The sequence below is a fragment of the Pholcus phalangioides genome, unplaced genomic scaffold (genome assembly GCF_987345545.1).
Source record: "Pholcus phalangioides strain wild (caught in Gottingen) unplaced genomic scaffold, Ppha-v1.0 ptg000004l_1, whole genome shotgun sequence".
Lineage (NCBI taxonomy): Eukaryota > Metazoa > Arthropoda > Arachnida > Araneae > Pholcidae > Pholcus > Pholcus phalangioides.
The window spans coordinates 44,745,168-44,765,086 of NW_028301597.1; the positions used below are offsets into that span (position 1 = coordinate 44,745,168).

The following is a 19,919-nucleotide window of genomic DNA, read 5'->3' on the forward strand; positions in this document are numbered from 1 at the left end:
TTTTATTGAAAATAAAATTGCTTGGAAATTTCAAATTATTGATATTGAATTGATTATATTAATTAATTGAGATTTTTGTTGCCATGATACTGAAAATCAAATTTATTAATCATGTATTGTATTTTAATATTAGTGATACCTCAGTAACGAAGATTATTTGTTCCGGAATCACTTTAATTAGCCGAACGTGATTTCCCATAGGTTTCTATAGAAAATCGTTTGATTCGTTCCAGCTTCTGCTAAAAATTTAAAAATAAGTTAATAAAGATAATAAAGACATAGACTAGATTAGTAGTAATTCAGTACTCTACTAGTATTCAGACATCTATGTCTTAGATGTCTAGAATTTGGCTCAATTTTGAAGTGATGGCATCAAATTTTAAAGCGTTTTAACTCATTAATTATGGGTTCGATCAAAAAACGGAAAATTTTTCCATGTATTTTTCCATATATATATATATATATAGATAAGCCCGTTATTTCGTAAGGTTGGGATTGTCTCTTCTAGGGAAAAGCATTTTCAGTTTTAAACTACTGACCTTCATTATAGGTTTAGTGCATAACACAAAACCTATGATTTCAATAGGTTTTGTGTTATGCACTTGAGCGTAAAGCACTGCCGTGAAAGTTCACACTAGAAATATTCGAAGTCCTTGGAAGGAATTAAGAAATTTTGCATTGATTCCTACAGGGCCGTAACTAGGGGGAACAGAAGGGTCTCGTGCCCCTGGCACTGGACCAGAGGGGGCGCAAATTTTATTTTCAAACCTCTCCTTCAACATTACAAGGGGGCACCAAAATGCGCACTTGCCTCGGGTGACCAAGCATCTAGTTGCGACCCTGGATTCCTATATAGGGGAAAACTATTTTGGTTTCTTTCTCTGAACAATTGGATTTGCAAACGGACTTCCGGAAAGTATTAGTAAGTTCGTAAACCGAGGGTCGACTGTTCGCAGAAGCATAAACGTTATAATATGAGACCAAGAATACTTAAGTTACTCTCCCTCCCAGTAATTTATGAGTAAATAACGTAACGCATCTCACCTTCATGGCATACGCCCTTCAATCACGCATATACGGGACGGGACATCTGGCATCCATGGCTCTAATATTCTGATATTTTACTAATTTTTGCGCCTCTATGTAGAAGTAGTGTGATAATATTTTCGTAATACATTGTTAGTTTGCAATTTTAAATACATTGCAATGCCCACCAAAAGAGAGTTTTGAAAATGTCCCGGTTATCATAAATGGATATCCCGGTTTTAACAACGATTTCCAGGATTTGTCCCGGTTTTGCAGGCGCTTCATCTGGCCACCCTACCCTAATAGAATCATTAAAACTTGAATACAATTTTCAACCACAACTTATATAGATTTCTGGTGAAATAGATGAAATAACCAAGGAAAAAAAAAATCTCCGGGAATAAATATTTTGAAATTATTACTGCTGTATTGAAATGTGAATATATATCGGCTCGTTTCTGCAACCACGAATGAATTGCTTTGAATATGCACCAATACTGACCATCCGAAGGTGAAGCTTAACATTTGAATATTTTACGTAAAGTATTTTATTACTTTACGAGCAATAAAAACTTTAAAAAGTTAGTAAAATTCTTTTATCTCTAAATATTTTAATATTTTACACGATAGCTACAAATGAAATACAAACAACTTTCTTTTAACGTTATGATAAAAACAAAGCTAATAAAACAGGTGTTCAATAATAAAAGGAATTTAAAAAGAACTTCAATAATAAAAGTCACTTGTTCATAACCATTTCTGAAAAATTAAACCGGAAAAATTATTGTCAGAAAAGTTCTTTTTAATCATACAAACGTATAATAGACGAATAATATTGAATTTGGTACAATTGAAAATTTTGTATATAATTATCACGAACAATAATGAACACTGCATCATTTTTCCAGTAAATATGCATTCTCTTGCGATCAGTCCTCATTTAAGAGTAAGGGGCCGTTCAAGTATTACGTCAGCAATTTTTCAGCCATTTTTGACCAATCCCTGTCGGCAAAATTTTGTCATCTCTGCACCCCCCCCCCTCCAACTCCTATCACATATTACTGGGATCAGAGACTGTACGCGGGTGGGGGGGGGAGACATGGGGGCTTCTGCCCCCACCCAAACGATCAAAAAATATTTTTTTACATGCAAAAAATATTTAAAAAAAAAAGGAAATAAAAATTTCGAAAGAAAATACCTTTGTATGTTATTACAATCAATTTCTGTTAATTCCAATGTTATTCGAAGGCTAAGAACTCAAAAATTCATTGTGACCCACCCTCCAAGCCATATAATGATAAATCCTTGGCCCGTGGGCCAAATGTGGATGATATTTGTTACCTGATTGATAATGTTACCTGCCCCCTCAAACCTAATTTTGTAAAACTAAGCGGCACATTTACAGATCGCTTAGGTGACCCACGGCACGATTCCAGAACACTTAAGCGATCCGTGGCACATTTAGAAATTCCTTGAGTGACAGTTGGCACAGTTTTAGAGCACTTAAGCGACCCGCAGTGTGGTTCTACATAACTCAACTTACCCCCGGCACATTCCTAGATTACTTTGGTGATCCGCGGCATAATTACGGATCACTTGACTGATGCGTGGCACAGTTCGAGAGCACTTAAGCGGCCCAAACACATTTCTCGATCACTTGAAGGAACCACGAAACATTTAGAGATCACTAAAATGACTCTCTGGGAGACTTATCAATAGGGAGATTGTTAGTTCAGGATGCCATTAAGGATATTTCATATTTTTATAAAGGGTGGTTGATGACGTAAGCATCATCCAACCCCCCCCCTTGTCATCAAAAGTCAGCAAATTGGACCACCCCCCCGCCCTCCCCATCGATGCTGACGTAATACTAGAATGATCCCTAAGTCGTTAATTTTTGAAATGCCCGCTTATGAAAAGTATGCAGTAGCATCCACAAAATGTTGCATATAAATCGAATTTTAAGAAACAAAGACTTCAAAGTCAGGAACAAAATTGAGAACAAACGTATCAATCGATTTAAAACTATGCATCATATTGGGAAGAGTGTATATATTACCTATACATAATGAAAATTAGTTCCGAGATTTTTTTAATTAGAAAATACAGTATTCTAACAACAAAGTGTAAAATCAGTAAAAACAGAAGTATTAAAAAAAGTTATAACATAAAAAGGATTCAAAAAATCACCATTTTTTTTAAAAATTAAATTTATAAAAACTAATTTTCATAACAATAAAAACACACGATCAATTAAGGAAACTAATTTAGATCGAAATTCCAATTATAAATGTAATAAAAAAGAGGAAACAGAAATATGTGTCGACATGAGCATGATTTATCTCAGTATCATTTTTAAATACGTATTACATTCAACAAAAATGATCATCGTCGCAATCGGAGCGTAAAAATAAACAATTTCGATAACCGTATAACATTAAAAAGTTGGTTGATAAGCCCTACGCATTCTATAAGTTTTGCATACGAGGCATCAGCTGCATGCCCTTAACCAGAAATTAAAATGTAGGCCTATATGTAAATATTGTTTAATGCAGCAAAAAACAGTTTTATTATTTTTTTAAATTCTACTAACCCAAATCCAAGCAATTGGTTTTCCTTGATTTGCGATATAAACCCCCGGCACATGCGAAAATACGTAGATGTTACGAAAAATGTGATAAGTCAGTAATTATGCATAATCACTAATCATCTCAGTAAGGTTGACAAATTTCATTGCATTTATCACTTTTACCGCATGCATAATTCCCTAATGGAGTTTGATAAATGTGGAAGAAATGCATGGAAATACAGTATCACTAACCACTGCGCAGTTTTGCCCGTACGTGATGCCATGTAGTAGACGGTATTTTGTCATAAAAACCAAATAAAATTAAAATTAGTTTATTCACCGGCCTAGTAAATGCTGGCTTTCTTCATATTTACCAACATGTACACACACATTGCCAAACTTTACCGATGAAATTAATCATCCTCACTGAAGTTCATGAATAATGTCCAAAAAATTTGAATTAAAAGATGACGATTTATATTATATTTACCAATATAAGAGCTGGGGATTAACCATTTTACAATATTTATCAAACTTACCGGAGTAATCGGCGTCTTGCATAATCACCGGATTTATCACACTTTCTGTAACATATATATGAGGAGAAAAGAGTAGTTAAAAAATTAAATAATGGGTTATCATTTCATAATATTTTGCTCACCACTTTCTTTGGCCATACATTCTTTTTTTGTGCTATAATAATTATGCTAACACATATTATTTTATGGTACTTCATACACTAAAGAAGAAACCCGATGATTCGATTCAGATTCAGCTGGAGTTGACATTAGACAACAGGATGGCTCGAAGGAGGTCTGGTCTCGTCATCAATGGCTCGTACTGTTCGGCTCCATCGAAATTCTTGAGTATGAATTCCGTTGCCTGTTTCTTGACTTTGCCAGCGGAATGAGCATCCGCGTGCAACAATAGTCCCACTGCATTCGATTTATTTATCTCAGTGATGAGATGATTCTCACACGCATCTTTCAAATCACTTATTTGATATTTTTCAGCGGCTTCCAAAACATTCATGGCAGATTCTACTGGTAATTCGGAGTATTCGAAGGTGTACAGAAACTTCACCACAGCCATGATGGTTTCCTTATCGAAGTCAGTTATTTCTATGAAACTTTCTTTACTCTCACTCAGACCAGATTTAAACATCGCATCGAAATAGGACGTCCTACAGGACAAGACGCTTCTGTGGCACTTGATTTCTTCGCCATCGACTTTGATCACTACGTCAGTGAAATCACTTTTCAACAAGGATGAGAGTAAATCTCGCATATTCTGATAACGCACGATTTTATTGATGATTGCTCGACCCGAAGGGATCTGAGCGTTAACTGTCACAAAGATGTCAATCTTTTCGTATTTACTTATGGAACTATCTAAGCTGAAAGCCTTTTGTGGGAAACAGTGGCGCTCTTTTGATAAGACAAAAATTTCATCGTCTTCGTATAATACACGATCAACCAATTTCACAAGAATTTTGTATTCTGCGAAGATTTCATCTGATTTGTAATCATTCAAACCAAGACTAAAATAAATTTCGGAAGATACGCCGGAGTGACGACGTAGCTGAATGAACCAAGAATAGTCCGATGTGACTGGAGGAAAACTTTTGCTTTTGGTAAATGAATGTTTATATATTTCCTTTATCTGCAGGCTCTTCCATTCGAATTCAAATTTTCTGAATACACGAACGGAATAATCTTCATGATCCGGAAGAGCATTTAATAAGGAAGACATTATTTTATGGTGTTTTTAACTAACTGTGGCCTTCACCGCAACCCTGGTGCTCTTTCAATCTAGAAGAGAAAAAACAAATCTTATCCGCACAAAAAGGAAATAGAAAACAGTCTGGGTTATACGAAATAGCATAAATTCTCTCGCCAACATTGTACAGACAGGAAGAAAATAAACCATCTCGCCAGAGATATTGGCGTAGTGCCGTAGCGTAATGACTGAAGAATCTGAAAGAGAAAAGGCAGTCAAAAAACAAATAAATTTTTAAACCCTTCCGTGGATTTATAAATTTCCACTGATCCTCATTATAGCCTGGCCCAAGGGAAATAACAAGCCCTTTTATAAGGCTGAGATTACACTATAAAAGTTTGACAAAAGCTGTTTTATGAAACTTCAAAAATCCAACCAATAAACATATTAGTTATATTCATTCGAGCAAATGCAACTGATGATCTTATTGGTTGCATTTTCCAAGTTTTACAAAAGAACTTTCCTAAAACTTTTAGTGTAATACCGGCGTAAGAAGTAGATGGTAACTTCATTTCACCCTATAATAGAACTCCAACAAAAGGGCGAAAAAGTCTCATAAGTCATAACTAATGACTAGGGCTCGGACTTTTATGCCCTAAAGATGATTGGGCTAAGGACCCCCTAACGTCGTTGCTGATAGATGAAAAACCTGAATTTACCGATCAGCAACGACGTTTCATCTTTAGTCCGGGATTACATTATAAAAGTTCGACAAAAGATCTTTTTATAAAACTTGAAAATTTCAACCAATAGGCGCATCGGTTGCATTCCAGCAAATGCAACCGGTGATCTTATTGATTGAATTTTTCAAGTTTCATCAAAGGGATTTTACAAAACTTTTATAGTGTAATCCTGGCCTGAGGGACAAAAATCCCAGCCCTACTAATGACTTTTCAATCTCTTCAAAAAAACTTTTCCCATAGTCTTGGAATTCTTCCTCTCTACGTCAACTTTATTTGTATAAATCTACTCAAATTACACCGGTGTCTACAATGGAAAAATTTAGCTGTTCTTAATTAGCTTTTGGGTGCTGAATCCACATTTGACCTGGAAAAATAGCCACCACATTCAGTTTTTTTTCGTTATTCGGTAATTAATATATTCGAAAATTAGCATACTTGCATGTGTAAAATAATACTAGGTAAGTAAAAAAAGATGGCAGAAATGCATGCTGTTGGTATGAAGGAGATTTATGAAAGCATGAAGAGCGTTCTCTCTCTACAATAAAATATGACTAATGCAGTTCACGCTGCTTAATGTGATCACAACGGGGCTTGGGGTTCCTGATAGCAATAGCCGAATGATAACTATATACGAAGTAAAGTCCCTTTTGCAAATACAACGACCAAACGGGACAACTGTTTTTCTTTCCCACATAACTGGTTGCAAAATGTGCAATCGTTTCCATTTTTTTTTTCATTCTATTCTAAAACGGGACCTCTTTCTTTTTCGTTGAGCTAAAATTCTGCATTTTTGTTATATCAGCCACTGTGTGGCGTTAGAATGAAATTGTCTAATGTTTATCACAAATTACGATATTTTTTCAACGTACAATACTGTACGTTTCATAGATCCCTTGAAAAAGTCTCTTGGAAAAAGAAATTTTAATCTCATCAACTGAAAGAAACTGATCAAGAACCGAAGGAAAGCGCTTTTTTTTTTCGTCATACATTTATCTTCACTACATAAGGCCATTGCAAAATCAGCTCCAAATGTTACATGGATCTCAGCGAATGGGCTGGTAACGACATTAAGCACGGAGATGTATGCCAATAAGAGAGGGAGAACACCTTCTAGCCTCGTACATAGCCTTGCAGACTGATAACGATAACCTACAGGGGGAAAAAAAATTAAGTTTGGTTTCCGCATGTTATGATATTGGTCTGCTGCTTGCAAAAAAGTTGTAACACCCAAATGATAACATTATCCGTGATTGTAATAAACAGTGACGACTATATAAGTAGAAACTATGTGGCGATCTCTTCTGAAAGAAATGTTCCCGTTTGGGCTTCACCATATTCTGTTGCTTTTTTCTCTGCACTTAAGATAGTAGGACCACAGCAGATCATCATAAAAGACTGGGCTAAACAAGGTATCTTATTCCAGGCAAGATCTAGGGCTCACTGGTGGGGTGGGGGATTTTACAAATTGCTTAAAAAAATTAGTCTCAGCATTTTAATGTTCCACATTTTCCGTGACAGTTTCGTTTTTTTTTTTCCATTTCAGCTTTTTTGAAAAATTTCCCGGTTTTATCCGTTTTTTAGTCGAAGTTTTCTTGAATTTGTTGTTTAACTTGCTTTTGCAATATTACTATTATACAGAAGTTCCGAAAATTTCATGAATTATCGCATTTTACTTGGGGGGGGGATCCCCCATAGAGAACCGTTCTCCCATTCCAGGAGAGAATAACATTCATCAGTCTTTTGATCCAACTGATTTTTTGTTGCCACCAGTTCACTTTGAATTGGCGCTGAAGAAAAACTGACAAGTCTGGCAGAGGTTTGTCTCTCACTTGAAAAAACTCTGAAATTAAGTGAGGCAAAACTAAAAGAATTTTTGTAAGTCCTCAAATAAGGACACCATCGAGTGATTCTTCTTTTACAGAGAGTCCAAATAGAAATAAAGTTGTTGTACGACAGTAATTCACGTCTGTTGTGAAGGGCTTTTTAGGAAACCACAAAGAGGAAAATTACTAACAGCTTGTTGAAGACTTGCTCTGTTCGTACAAAAATCTTTGATATCGAATGCATCCCTCATAACCTGGGAACAGTGTTATCCAAAAATAATAATTTTAAAAAGAGTAATTTCATTCCTCTCCAAAATTTCAAGAGGGTAATTTTTTTAATAAAAAACAGAAATATATAACTCTATTAAAAGAATTACCTAAAACTTGAAGTATTTTCACTATTCAACAAAATTTGGAGGAGTGAAATTGAATTTTGATACGCGAATCACGGATCTAGATGCGTATTGGCGAACACTGCCTGGGAGTAGTCAGTAATGAACAAGGACAAAGGTTCCACCAAGACTTTCGAACTATGGACAAGGCAGGTGGGACCCTTCAATGATGAGTAGGGATACATAAATTTCAGAAATAAAAAATTGAAATTTCGCAAAAAAATAGTTTTGAAATAGGAAATTTCGCATTTTTTCGCGGGAAAAAAAACTGCTAATCAAAAATTTTGCATTTATTGGCTAAAACCGGCATAATTTTTTCAAGTGTAATTATGGCTGTTAATTATGTCATGTTTTTAATCTGAATTAATGGCTTGTCCTCGAAAAGTTCAAGTATACCAAAATTTTTTTTCTTCGTATTTGAAGTCCAACTACGTATAAATGTGAATGCAACTCGTAAACATTCCTCTGGGGAGTTTCTAATGAATTGGTGCATGTAAGGAAACATTGTGTGAGTGTATGCGAGGCCTTAATATATTTATGCTGGCCGAAGAATGCTTCGGTTATACTGGTGATATTTGAAGTCCGTATGACGTAACTAAAAGTCTGATGGTTTACCACTAGAAGTAGCAAGCTGTCTATATAATCGTTTCTTCCTTCCCGTGTCGCGTCTTCAAAATAATACTTTCCGGAAAAATTTTCCAGCAATATAAAATTTGCGTACAAAGAGTGATGTAGGTGGTGTTGCGGCTTCAGATGCCCAAAATATCTACAGGGTGGTCATGAAAACCACTCGGTTTGCGACTTCTGAGATATGCAAGAAATCGCCAACCGAGCGGTTAGCGCACCAAACTCTTGGTGAGGTGATCTTTGTGTGCGTCTATAATGCTATAGGCATCGCTTCAACGTCATCCGTGGGGTTTTTTTTTGCTTCGCCGATCTTTTTACAATGCATAAAAGAGAGTTTTGGCGTTCGAACTTCGAAATTTTGTTGCTGTAACCGCGAAGTTTTTTTTCCTCATTCTTGATCACGCACTCTGAAATCTGAAACACATCTCGAATTTCATTAGCATTAGTTGTTCTTGCGGCCGCTAGGGGCTCGTATAGCGGCAAAGTTATTTTATGACCACCCTATATATACTGGTAGGCTTTATTGGCTGCGTTGGAACGTCATGTGTAGAGATAATGGATTTGCACATTCAAATTATAATGGCATTTGAGTTTACCATTGTTTACAAACAATCTACACCTCACCATGTATATATACTGAAGATACTTATAAGTACCAGTCACACAAATTTGTTTGGTATTTAAAACACGGGTACTATTTATAAAAACGGTGACATGAACCGAAATATGGATCAATAATGAATAAGGGGGAAAAAATATTCATTCACCTCTACTATTTCTTTAGTATTGCGCCTCTGCAAAATTGCAACTGCTTACAATGACCGCGAAAGTGATTTTTTTATTCATAAATCTTAGTCATATTTAAAAAACTAGTTGTCCTACACTTTTGCTGTGATCTGGTACTCTTAAAGTAGTTGTACAGATTTAATACTTCAAAATCCCAACAACGTATGTAAGGGGTGATACGGGGACTGAAAGTTAGTGGTATTTTAATGTATCGTCAGAACTGAAAGGGTTAAGGATCAGCTTTCAGAAAAATATACGGGTAGTATGCGACTTTGCCCAAAAAAAAAAAAATGATTTCATCACGAATGTTCAAAATGACGTTTGAAGGGACTTCAAAACTTACGTAAATGATGCAGTTATTGACGTTAAAAGATGGCACACAAAAGTTTCAAGTAATAGATACAAATTTACACTGTAAACGAGTTTTACTTCATTAGTATGCTAACGTTGTGACTTTACAACTTTATGTTCCAACGATTCTTTCGGGAATTAAAAACAAAAGCTCAAGCAAAACGTGGTTAGTTATACGATCTTTTGTTCACCTTAGTTTCATACCAGGTATACAAAAAAATATATGCAATTGAACAATGCATTATGAATTGATTTTAGCTACCATCAAGTCTCGAAGCAGCGCGGGCCTCGTCAACAAACACTCATACTGTTCGGATTTCTTAAAATCTGTGCTGTTTTTACATATGTAATCTATGGCGTGCCTCCTAACCCGATGTGCAGAGTGAGTGTCGGCATCTAACAAAATACCTATTACAGTCACCGAGTTAATTTCCAATATCAACTGCGTTTCACATGCTTCTCTCAAGTCGGACATTAGATATTTGTCGGCAGCTTCGAGGAGACGCACAATAAAACTTACGGATTGGCAGCCAAAAGCGGGGTATTCAAAGTACAAAAAGTTTATCATGGCTTCAATGATTTCGTAACTAAAGTCTGTAATTTCGATAACATTTTTTTCACTTTCTTTGAGTCCAGATTTGAACATCGCGGCGAAATAAGTCGACCTGCAGGACAAGATGCATCTGTGACACTTGATTTTCCTACCATCAACTTCTATCACCATATCGCTGCAGTTACCGCTTTGCAATGAAGACATTAAATCACGCATGTTTTTGAATTCGGAAACTTCCTTCATGATCTTTGGTGTCCAATGGATCTCGGCGTGCACCGTCACACAGATTTTGAAATCTTCATACAGGCCTATGGATTGACGATCAGCGAACAGATCGTACTGCGCAGATTGATTACATATTTTCGAAAACAGAAAACAACCACTTTTTGTGCTTATTTCACGGTATCTGTTACTCAGAAAAAAACTGAACTTAGTAGCGATTTTTTCAATGGTTGGACTGTCCTTCAAACAAAGACGTACAGAAAACATCAGCGTATCGTTGTTTTTGAAGTAAGTATCCAACAGAATATACCAAGATTGTTCGAAATCGACTCCCCGAAAGTCTCCGCTTCTCTGTTTTTCAACACACCTGGAACTATTTAGTTGCAAGTCCCACTCATATTCAAATTTTTTCAACACCGTATAATTTTGATGACCTGAAATCGTTTGCAAAAATGAAGACATGTTTTATCGATCGACACAACTGAAAATTTCAATAAATACTGAAATCATCAACTAGCCACAGAGAGGAAATAAAAGCTATGGGAGTAAAATGAATCTTGTCGCCAAGATATGGCTTAAAATTTAAATTAATCCGCCAAAAAAAAAGTTTCACGTATCTTCAACATATAACACAGAATGCTATTAATAGGCAGCTGAGAATGATTGGAGGTGAGAGCATCACCCTTTGAAACCCCAAAGATAATTGCTTACTGCCGGAATCGGCTGTAAACGACATGGGGGACATAAAACTCGGAACACACAATCCGATATTTACCAATTCATTAGAAATTCCGCTGAGGAATGTGTACCAGTTGCGTATTCGGTCAAGTAGTACTATTCACATCTATACGCAATCTATAAATGTTTGAAATTTAATTTTATATATATACAGTCAAACCTCGTTAGTGCGTCACCCGGTTAACACGTCACTCCACTTACCGGGTCACTTTTTGGAAGTCCCAATTGTCCTCAGGCAGGAATTGGCGCAGCTATGGCATACTCCGTTTAACGAGTCACTCCGCTTACCAAGTCATATTTTTGCTCTCCCAAGAGTGACTCATTAACGAGGTTTGACTGTATCTATATATACAGTCAAACCTCGTTAGTGCGTCACCCGGTTAACACGTCACTCCGCTTACCGGATCACTTTTTGGAACTCCCAATTGGAATTGCCACAGCTATGGCTTACTCCGCTTAACGAGTCACTCCGTTTACTAAGTCATATTTTTGCTCTCCCAAGAGTGACTCATTAACGAGGTTTGACTGTATATATAAAATTAAATTTCAAACAATATTATATATATATATATACAGAAATTACTTTTCAAAAATATTTCTAAAGCCGTAGGTAATAAAGAGTGGCATATAATCCCCGTACTATTCCGTTTTTTTTTAGCGTAAAATCTGCGGATATACGCAGGAAAATAGGATATTTAGAATTTCCGCCGACAATTTTAACGTTGGAATTATGAAACCAAAAAAAAATTGCAATTTGCCATGAGAGGATGAAATATTTACGTGATAATTCCAAAACAAAATTCAAATGATGAAAATAAACTACAAGTATGCATATAAAATTACCGTGATCAAAATATAAATCTCATTTAATGAAAATAAAAATATCAGGGCAATTTTTGAAATTAATATATATATAAAGGACACACACACACATTATAACGTAGGCACTTGTTTTTTCTCTCAAAATACATTACCGACACATGAAAAATTTCGTTGTTTCGTGTTAATGCTCTTGAGAAGCAACTTATTACGAAACAACGTAAACCATGTGATACATAATTTGGTTTTAGTAAATAAGATTACTCATCGAAAAACAAAAAATCGATAATAATTCAAATTAAATATTGTCCGCACTCAAATCTTGAGTATCATGTCACTTAAATGCATGAATCAAAATTAATTATGTTATGCACTGATAATAGTATTTATACTAAAGTTATGAGCTGCTCCATTTGACATCAAAATGCTTCGCTTTAGCCAAAAGCAAGTCACGGAGTAGATCGGGCCTCGCCATCAAAGGTTCGTATTGCTTTGCTTTCTTGAAAGCTGTCAAATTTTTTGCAAATGTAATCCACGGCGTTTTTCTTGACATTACCAGCAGAATGAACGTCCGCGTGCAGCAATGTTTCTAGTACATTCGATGCGTGGATGTCCATGATGATATTTTTTTCGCAGTCATCTTCCAGGTCGGATATTTGAAAATTTTCGGCAGCTCTCAAGAGGTTCATCGCAGACACCAATTCTAATTTAGGACACTGAAATGAATACAAGAAGTTTATCATTACCTTGATCGTTTCATAACCAAAATCAGTTATTTCGATACTGTCGAGACTAGATTTGGACATGCCAGAGAAGTAAGACAATTGAAAACGCAGGACACATTTATGGGTGTGTGTTGACACTTGATTTCTTTACCATCAACTTTTAAGACATCATGAAAATCATCATCACGGGCTGCTGAACATCGAGATTGGGAGCAACATGATTGGAGCCAAGTGCTGTTTACAGACGAGTCCCGATTCAGTCTGGAGTGTGACACCCGACATGTTCTGGTATGGAGGGACAGGGGCACTCGAAATAACCCCGCATTCGTTCGTGAAAGGTCACAATACAGACGAGCTGGTTGGATGGTATGGGGTGGAATCAGCATAGGCGGAAATACGGACCTGCATATCATTCGGAATGGCACTTTGACGGCCCGATGGTATGCAGACGAGATACTGCGACCTCATGTCCTCCCTTACGCTGGAGCCATTGGAGATTCCTTTGTTTTCGGGGATGATAATGCCCGACCGCGTAGAGCTCGTCTGGTGGAGAACATGCTTGAAGCTGAAACAATACAGCGTATGGAATGGCCAGCGTGCTCTCCTGAACTGAATCCAATCGAGCATGTATGCGCGACCAAGGCCGCCTTTTACTGTCCGAGACTTGCAGATTGCACTTCTTGAGGAGTGGAACAGTATTCCCCAAAGTCTGATCGATAACCTCATCGCATCCATGGCAAACAGGTGTGCAGCAGTCTTAGCTGTTCGAGGAGACCGCACGCCCTATTAAAACTCATGCATCATGTCTAAACAGTACTTTTTTTTATCGTTTACATGTAACCAAATTGTTGCCCTAAATCATCTTTTCATGTTTTTTCCATATTTTCAGTTATTTCGATACTGTCGAGACTAGATTTGGACATGTAAGAGAAGTAAGACAATTGAGAACGCAGAACACATTTGTGGGTGTGTGTTGACACTTGATTTCTTTACCATCAACTTTTAAGACGACATCATGAAAATCATCACCAGCATTCTGCAATAAGGCAAGCAAATCCTGAGGGCTCTCGTTTATTTGGAAAAAATTGGCAAGTTTTGCCAGAAATCTTAAATCAAACCTCTGTCCTCCATACGAATCTGAGACGTATACGAATCGTAACACAAATCTTGACCTCGTCGTCAATATCGTCTGAGCAAATTGGGCAAGTCATAGGATCGAGAAAAGCAGTTCAAACGGCGAAATAAGGGCCACTTCATTGATTTTAACACGTGTCGTGGCACTCATAAGCATAGGCGTACGCAGAATTTTCTCAAGGGGGGGGGGGTTCAGATTTTTTTCCTTCTGAGAGGGGAGGGGGTTTAAGTTTTTCCCTTCAAAATTACACTATAATCTTGGCTCTTCAACCCCCCCCCCCCTTTGCTTACGTTAATGCTCGTAAGTGATCTGGTACAGCACCACAGGTTACTTAAGTGATCTGTCAATATGCCGCGGGTCACTCAAGCCATTTGCAAATGTGTCGCTCAGGTTCGGAACTGAGCCGGGGCATCAGATCGGCCTGCTTCCCCCCCCCCCCCAATTACAGCCTTGGTGCCGCGGGCCTCCATGAATGATCTGGAACTATGCCCAGGCCACTCAAGGGATCTGTAGATGTGCCGCAAGTTACTTAAGTGATCTAAAAATGCACAGCGTGGAGCTCAAGTGTTCTGAAACTGTGCCACAGGTTACTTAAGTGATATGTAGATATGCCACGTGTCACTTAAATGATCTGTGAATGTACCGCGGGTCATTTGAATGATCTGGAAATTTATCGCGGGCCACTTGCGCGATCTGTAAATGAGTCACTTGGTCTGGGAATATGTTACGCCACTCAAGTGATGTGGAACGGCACCGCGGGTCACTTACGTGACGCATGGTTTATTCGTACAAAATCAGGTTTGAGGTCACGGGCCACATCAGATGACTTCGAGGGCCACATTTAGAAAGCGTGCCATGGGCCGAGCATGTATTCTGTCTATAAGAATTTGGCGAAATGCTTCGTGGACCGGCAGAAAATTCCAACGCACCAGCAGTGGTTGAAGAATGGACTTTTCATAATATGTAATAATATTCTATCTATAACAATAGATCCTTCGTACATTTCTCCGCTCCCTTGAGTGTCCCTTGTATAGGATGCTGTATAATGGGATGCCACCATATACGCCAATTATGTGTAGGAAAACTTTGTGAGTTTTTTCTTTTTTCGGGGCTTATAGGGAACATTTTTCAACGCACAGTGAACACAAAATAGTATCAACTATTATTACATTTATGAAGAGTCAAACGCTCTAGCAGTCCACTACCTTCCACTGAAGAAATACTGATCCTAATCTGAGTTGTAGATGATCTGTTAGATACCAATTACGAATGAATTTATTCCTTGTTTGACAGTGGCATTGACGAGATATCTCGTCTCCATAAAAGACGTATTTTAGCATTGAAAAGCCCTAGATATTTTGTAACGTTTATTTCCCAATGGAACATTTTCCTTTCTACCCCTTACTTCGGAAGAAAGCCTACATCATTATAAAAGATATGGCATTTTACAGGATATCATTTTTAGAAAGGGTTAATAATATTACAAAGATTCTGCATAAGTAATGATATCCGATAATCAGATTGCCTTTCTACGATATTGGTATGATAATTTTAGCAAATATATGGCAACATATAGATACACAATTTTTTTATTAGATTTCGATTTTGAAGTGTAAACCAACAATTGTTAAAACCAAACTTTTTGAAATAACATTTTTTTTACAATTTTGCGTGATACCAAAAGATTTGAAAATAACAGAGGTTTGTTATTCTAATACAAATATTTTGCTCACCTCATTTTCGTAAAAGTTACGCTGCATTCCTTGGCTTAATCTGAGGCTCCCACTCGTGTTCAGCGGGGCCTAATGTGCTCCAAGTTTCGTCATGGGCTCGAAGTGTGGCCACTCCACCACTAACAATGATCGCCAAATGTTGGAGGGTGGAAGGTTATATTGAAAGGCTGGTCGACGAGAACGACCAGGAACTTTTAGCCCCCCAGCTCAAGTCAAAAGAACAGCTTTCTTTTCTGATCCTTCAATCCGTCTAGCCACACATTAGTCGAAGAATGTAAACAGTCACAACACGTTGGCATCCTTGGATGGTGTTCTGAAAGCAAATATTCACCAAGAAACACATAGCCATGCTGGGCCAGTGTATAGCCAGCCTATGCCGCTGATGCTTCTTTGCAGCAGGTGGAGGAAAAACTGGAAGCAAATTTTCGCGAATGACTATTGGGTCAGGCTGGACACTAATGTGGCCCTTTACACGCACTAAAAAAAATTATAATAAACAAAAAAAAAAATTAAGTTAATGGTTTTCATTCACAATTCAAGAGCTATTCTTTTTAGCCAACACCAATTCTCGAAGAAGATCGGGCCTCGCCATCAAAGGTTCGTATTGCTCAGCATTTTTGAAAGCCGTGCCATCCTTCCATATGTAATCTACGGCCTGTTTCTTCACCCGGTGTGCAGAATGAGTGTCAGCATGTAACAGAATATGCATCACTGTCGATGCGTCCAGCTTCGAAATCAAGTATGTCTCACAAATATTTTTCAATTCCAAAATCTGATATTTGTTAGTGGCTTCAAGGAGACGCATCGCAAATTTTTTAGATCGCAAGATTGGATATTCGCAAGAGTACAGAAAATTTATAATAGCCTTGATGGTTTCGTAATCAAATTCTGTAATTTCGACAGTATTCTCTCTACTTTCACTGAGACCAGATTCAAACATCGCGGAGAAATAAGATGCCCGGCTTTCCAAGATGAATTTGTGGCACTTAATTTCCTTACCTTCAACTTTTATCACGAAATCACTACATTCACCATTTTGCAATGAAGTGATTATACCTCGCATTTTCTGGTACTGTGTAATTTCCTCGCACGTTGGCGTGGAATGGATATCAACTTCTACGGTTACATATATACTGAACTTATCCGTTATAAATGCACAGACACACGACAAATCGTATAGTGCAGATTGACGTTCTTTGGCCGTGAACAGAAAACAACCACTTTTTTCGCTAACTGAAATGGAGTCTTTCCTCAGGAAAAAACTGAAGCGGGTGGTGATTGCACTGTTCGAACACTCATCCAAACACAGACGTACAGGAAAGATGAACTCGGTGTTATTTTTAGAGAAATAAGGCTCCAGCTGAACGTACCAAGATTGTGACGGAATAACTCCTTCGAAGGAACCCGTTTCAGCTCGCTCAGTCGCAAGTGCCACAATAATTGGAATTTCTTCAGCACGAGCACGGTATAATTTTTACGATCGTTAATTACTTGTAGAAATGACGACATGACGTTGTTTCTTCTGACACTTGGCAGCTTTTTAGAGCGACTGCTTAGAGAAAATAATACGGAAATGACTCAGCCAGGAGGAAAAAAAATAACGATAACTATATCTGATAAGTTGGAGGGGGAATAAAATAGCTTCTGTCGCCAAAATTTCGCGCCGGTCAATGTCCGAAGTCAAACCAAAGTGGGCTGTCCCTTCACGATGACGAAATTCTTCGGAGGTGGACTGTAACATAATACAGTAGAACCTCTCGATAACGAACACCCATGGGACCAAAACTTTTGTCTGCTGTTGGGGAGGTAGGATGTAACGTGGAACCTCGTTTATACGACTTCACATTTATACGACATTTGATTTCGGTCGCAATTTGTTCCTATACATTACTATGTGTGTAAAAGTGGGTAATCATCAATCGTCTCGATGAAGAAAGTTTTATTGAACTTCACTACCTTTATCACTTTCACCCCGATTACGCATAATTCGCAAATAAAGTTCGTAAGTCTGATATAGTATAGAAAAATTTATAACCTTTCTTTTCTTCATTAAACCAATTAATTATTTTCACCCGTACATGATACGTGCAATACACATATTTTGCAATAAAAATTAAATTAAATTAAAATAAGTACGAAGAGGATAGAAACATTCGTGACAACATTATCAGTCTTGTAAAGTTGGCTTTCTTCATACGTATCTACATGTGCAAATAAAACCAACATTACTATTAGGAATCATCATCCTGGACCACATTTATGTTCAATAAATCAAGTAATTGACTGACGGATTATCATATTTACCAATACGAGCTCGGGATTATACATAATCACCGTTGAATATGATAAATTCTAGATTTATGAACAAAATTAGAGTTTGCCTAATTTTACTGTCCGCTTACGGGGAGTGAAATACATTACAGCCCTATTCCACAGGACCGGGAATCAGAAAAGTATCCGTTAACGGAAGGTGTCCGCTAACGGAGAATGTCAGTTATGGGAGGTTTCACTGTACACATAATAACTTTCAGCTGAAAAATGTTTTGACTTAAGTTCAGGTGTTTTAAAATTAATTTCTAATGTTTCATCTTACAAAAAACTATAATTGTGAACTTTTTATCATGATTTATTTGTCATGTTACTACATTTATGTCCTACATTTATAAATTTTATGGAAATTTTGTGTACGATAATTTATTTTAAATTTAAGAGTTTTCTTCTAAGATTGGATATGAATTTTTTGATTTTAGTTATATAGAGAATTTATGATTGAAGAATGGAAGTGAGATACAGTATAATGGAAAAAAAAAAGTACGAGAATAGGCCAGAATATTTCATAAATGGCTCTTTGATCACCTAATTTATTTTTAAATTTGTTAAACAAGTTTAAAATTCAATTATGAAATCGAAAAAACAAGATTGTATTCAGTTTGTATATAAAATAACAGGTGCACAAAATACACTGTACAGTCGGCCCCCCCGTATTCGCGGTTTGTTTTACATTTATTGGAATTTTTTTTTTCCATTTTTTGCAACACTCAAAAATCGTCATTCATGCGGTTTTTTTTTTTGCAAAATTTGAGTTGTGCATGTTTAGGATGGCTCATGTTTGGATGGCTCGCTAATGACATTACTGTCATCACTAGAGCCATGGCAGCTCCCAAGACAGAAACAGTCACCTCGGGATGGATTAACCTTTGGCCACAATGTGCGATAAAGGGCATAACCATTTCTACAGCGCCAACTTCATATTTTTTCTAGCTGTTTGTGTTTTTCTAGCAAAACATACGCACACCAAGAAAATAATAAGTTTCCGTCGAAAAAGTAATTAAAAATATCGGTAAAACTGAAATTTTTTTTTTTATTTTTGTGGATTTAGTTCGAATTCTATATTCCACACCCAACTGCAGTGGTTGTTAAACTTTTGTCACTCGTAGCCAAGGCCCCCCCCCCCCTCATCCTGGAGCAGGATAGCTAGGAACTCTTGCAGGCCCGCAGCACAGACGGGCTTTCTTATGGTGAATTTATGCGTGAAAAAAAAAAAATTAAGAATCAACCCGGACGCCAGGGCTCGTGCCCTGTAAGCTCTACCCTTGTGGGGGTCATGCCAAAGCCTCCTAGATACTAGGTACTTCTAGGAGGCTTTGGTCACGCTCGTGCCTCCCTTGCCCTGTTCATAGTTGATCTGTGTCTCTCAAAATAGTTTAGTATAGATTTGTACATCCATAAAAGAACCACTTCAAAGCATAAATAGGCACACACATACACATCAGTATTTCCAGCTCGTCGTGACGCCCCTCACAAAAGGATGGCAACACCCCTAGGAGCAACAACGCACACTTTGAGAAACACTGTCCTGGCGGCTTAAAATAAGTGATAAGAAAACTAGAATAGCTTTTGATAAACACCACTCCTTGTGTCCAACATTTTCAGCCTCTGATCCACTTGACAAAGAGGT

At 37.3% G+C, this 19,919-nt stretch overlaps 2 protein-coding genes across 2 annotated transcripts; both read right to left on the minus strand.

Moving 5' to 3' along the window:
* Positions 1-1,774: 1,774 nt before the first annotated feature.
* Positions 1,775-5,428, minus strand: LOC149087663 (speckle-type POZ protein-like). The gene has a single exon (XM_089231565.1). The coding sequence runs from the start codon at positions 5,345-5,347 to the stop codon at positions 4,367-4,369; it is 981 nt and encodes a 326-aa protein (XP_089087691.1). The 5' UTR covers positions 5,348-5,428; the 3' UTR covers positions 1,775-4,366.
* A 6,970-nt stretch (positions 5,429-12,398) lies between these two features.
* Positions 12,399-17,511, minus strand: LOC149087664 (speckle-type POZ protein-like). The gene is made up of 2 exons (XM_089231853.1): positions 15,962-17,511; positions 12,399-13,084 (listed from the first exon to the last, which is right to left on the minus strand). Exons 1-2 carry the CDS (start codon positions 15,986-15,988, stop codon positions 12,818-12,820), a joined length of 294 nt encoding a protein of 97 aa, XP_089087979.1. The 5' UTR covers positions 15,989-17,511; the 3' UTR covers positions 12,399-12,817.
* Positions 17,512-19,919: the final 2,408 nt, after the last annotated feature.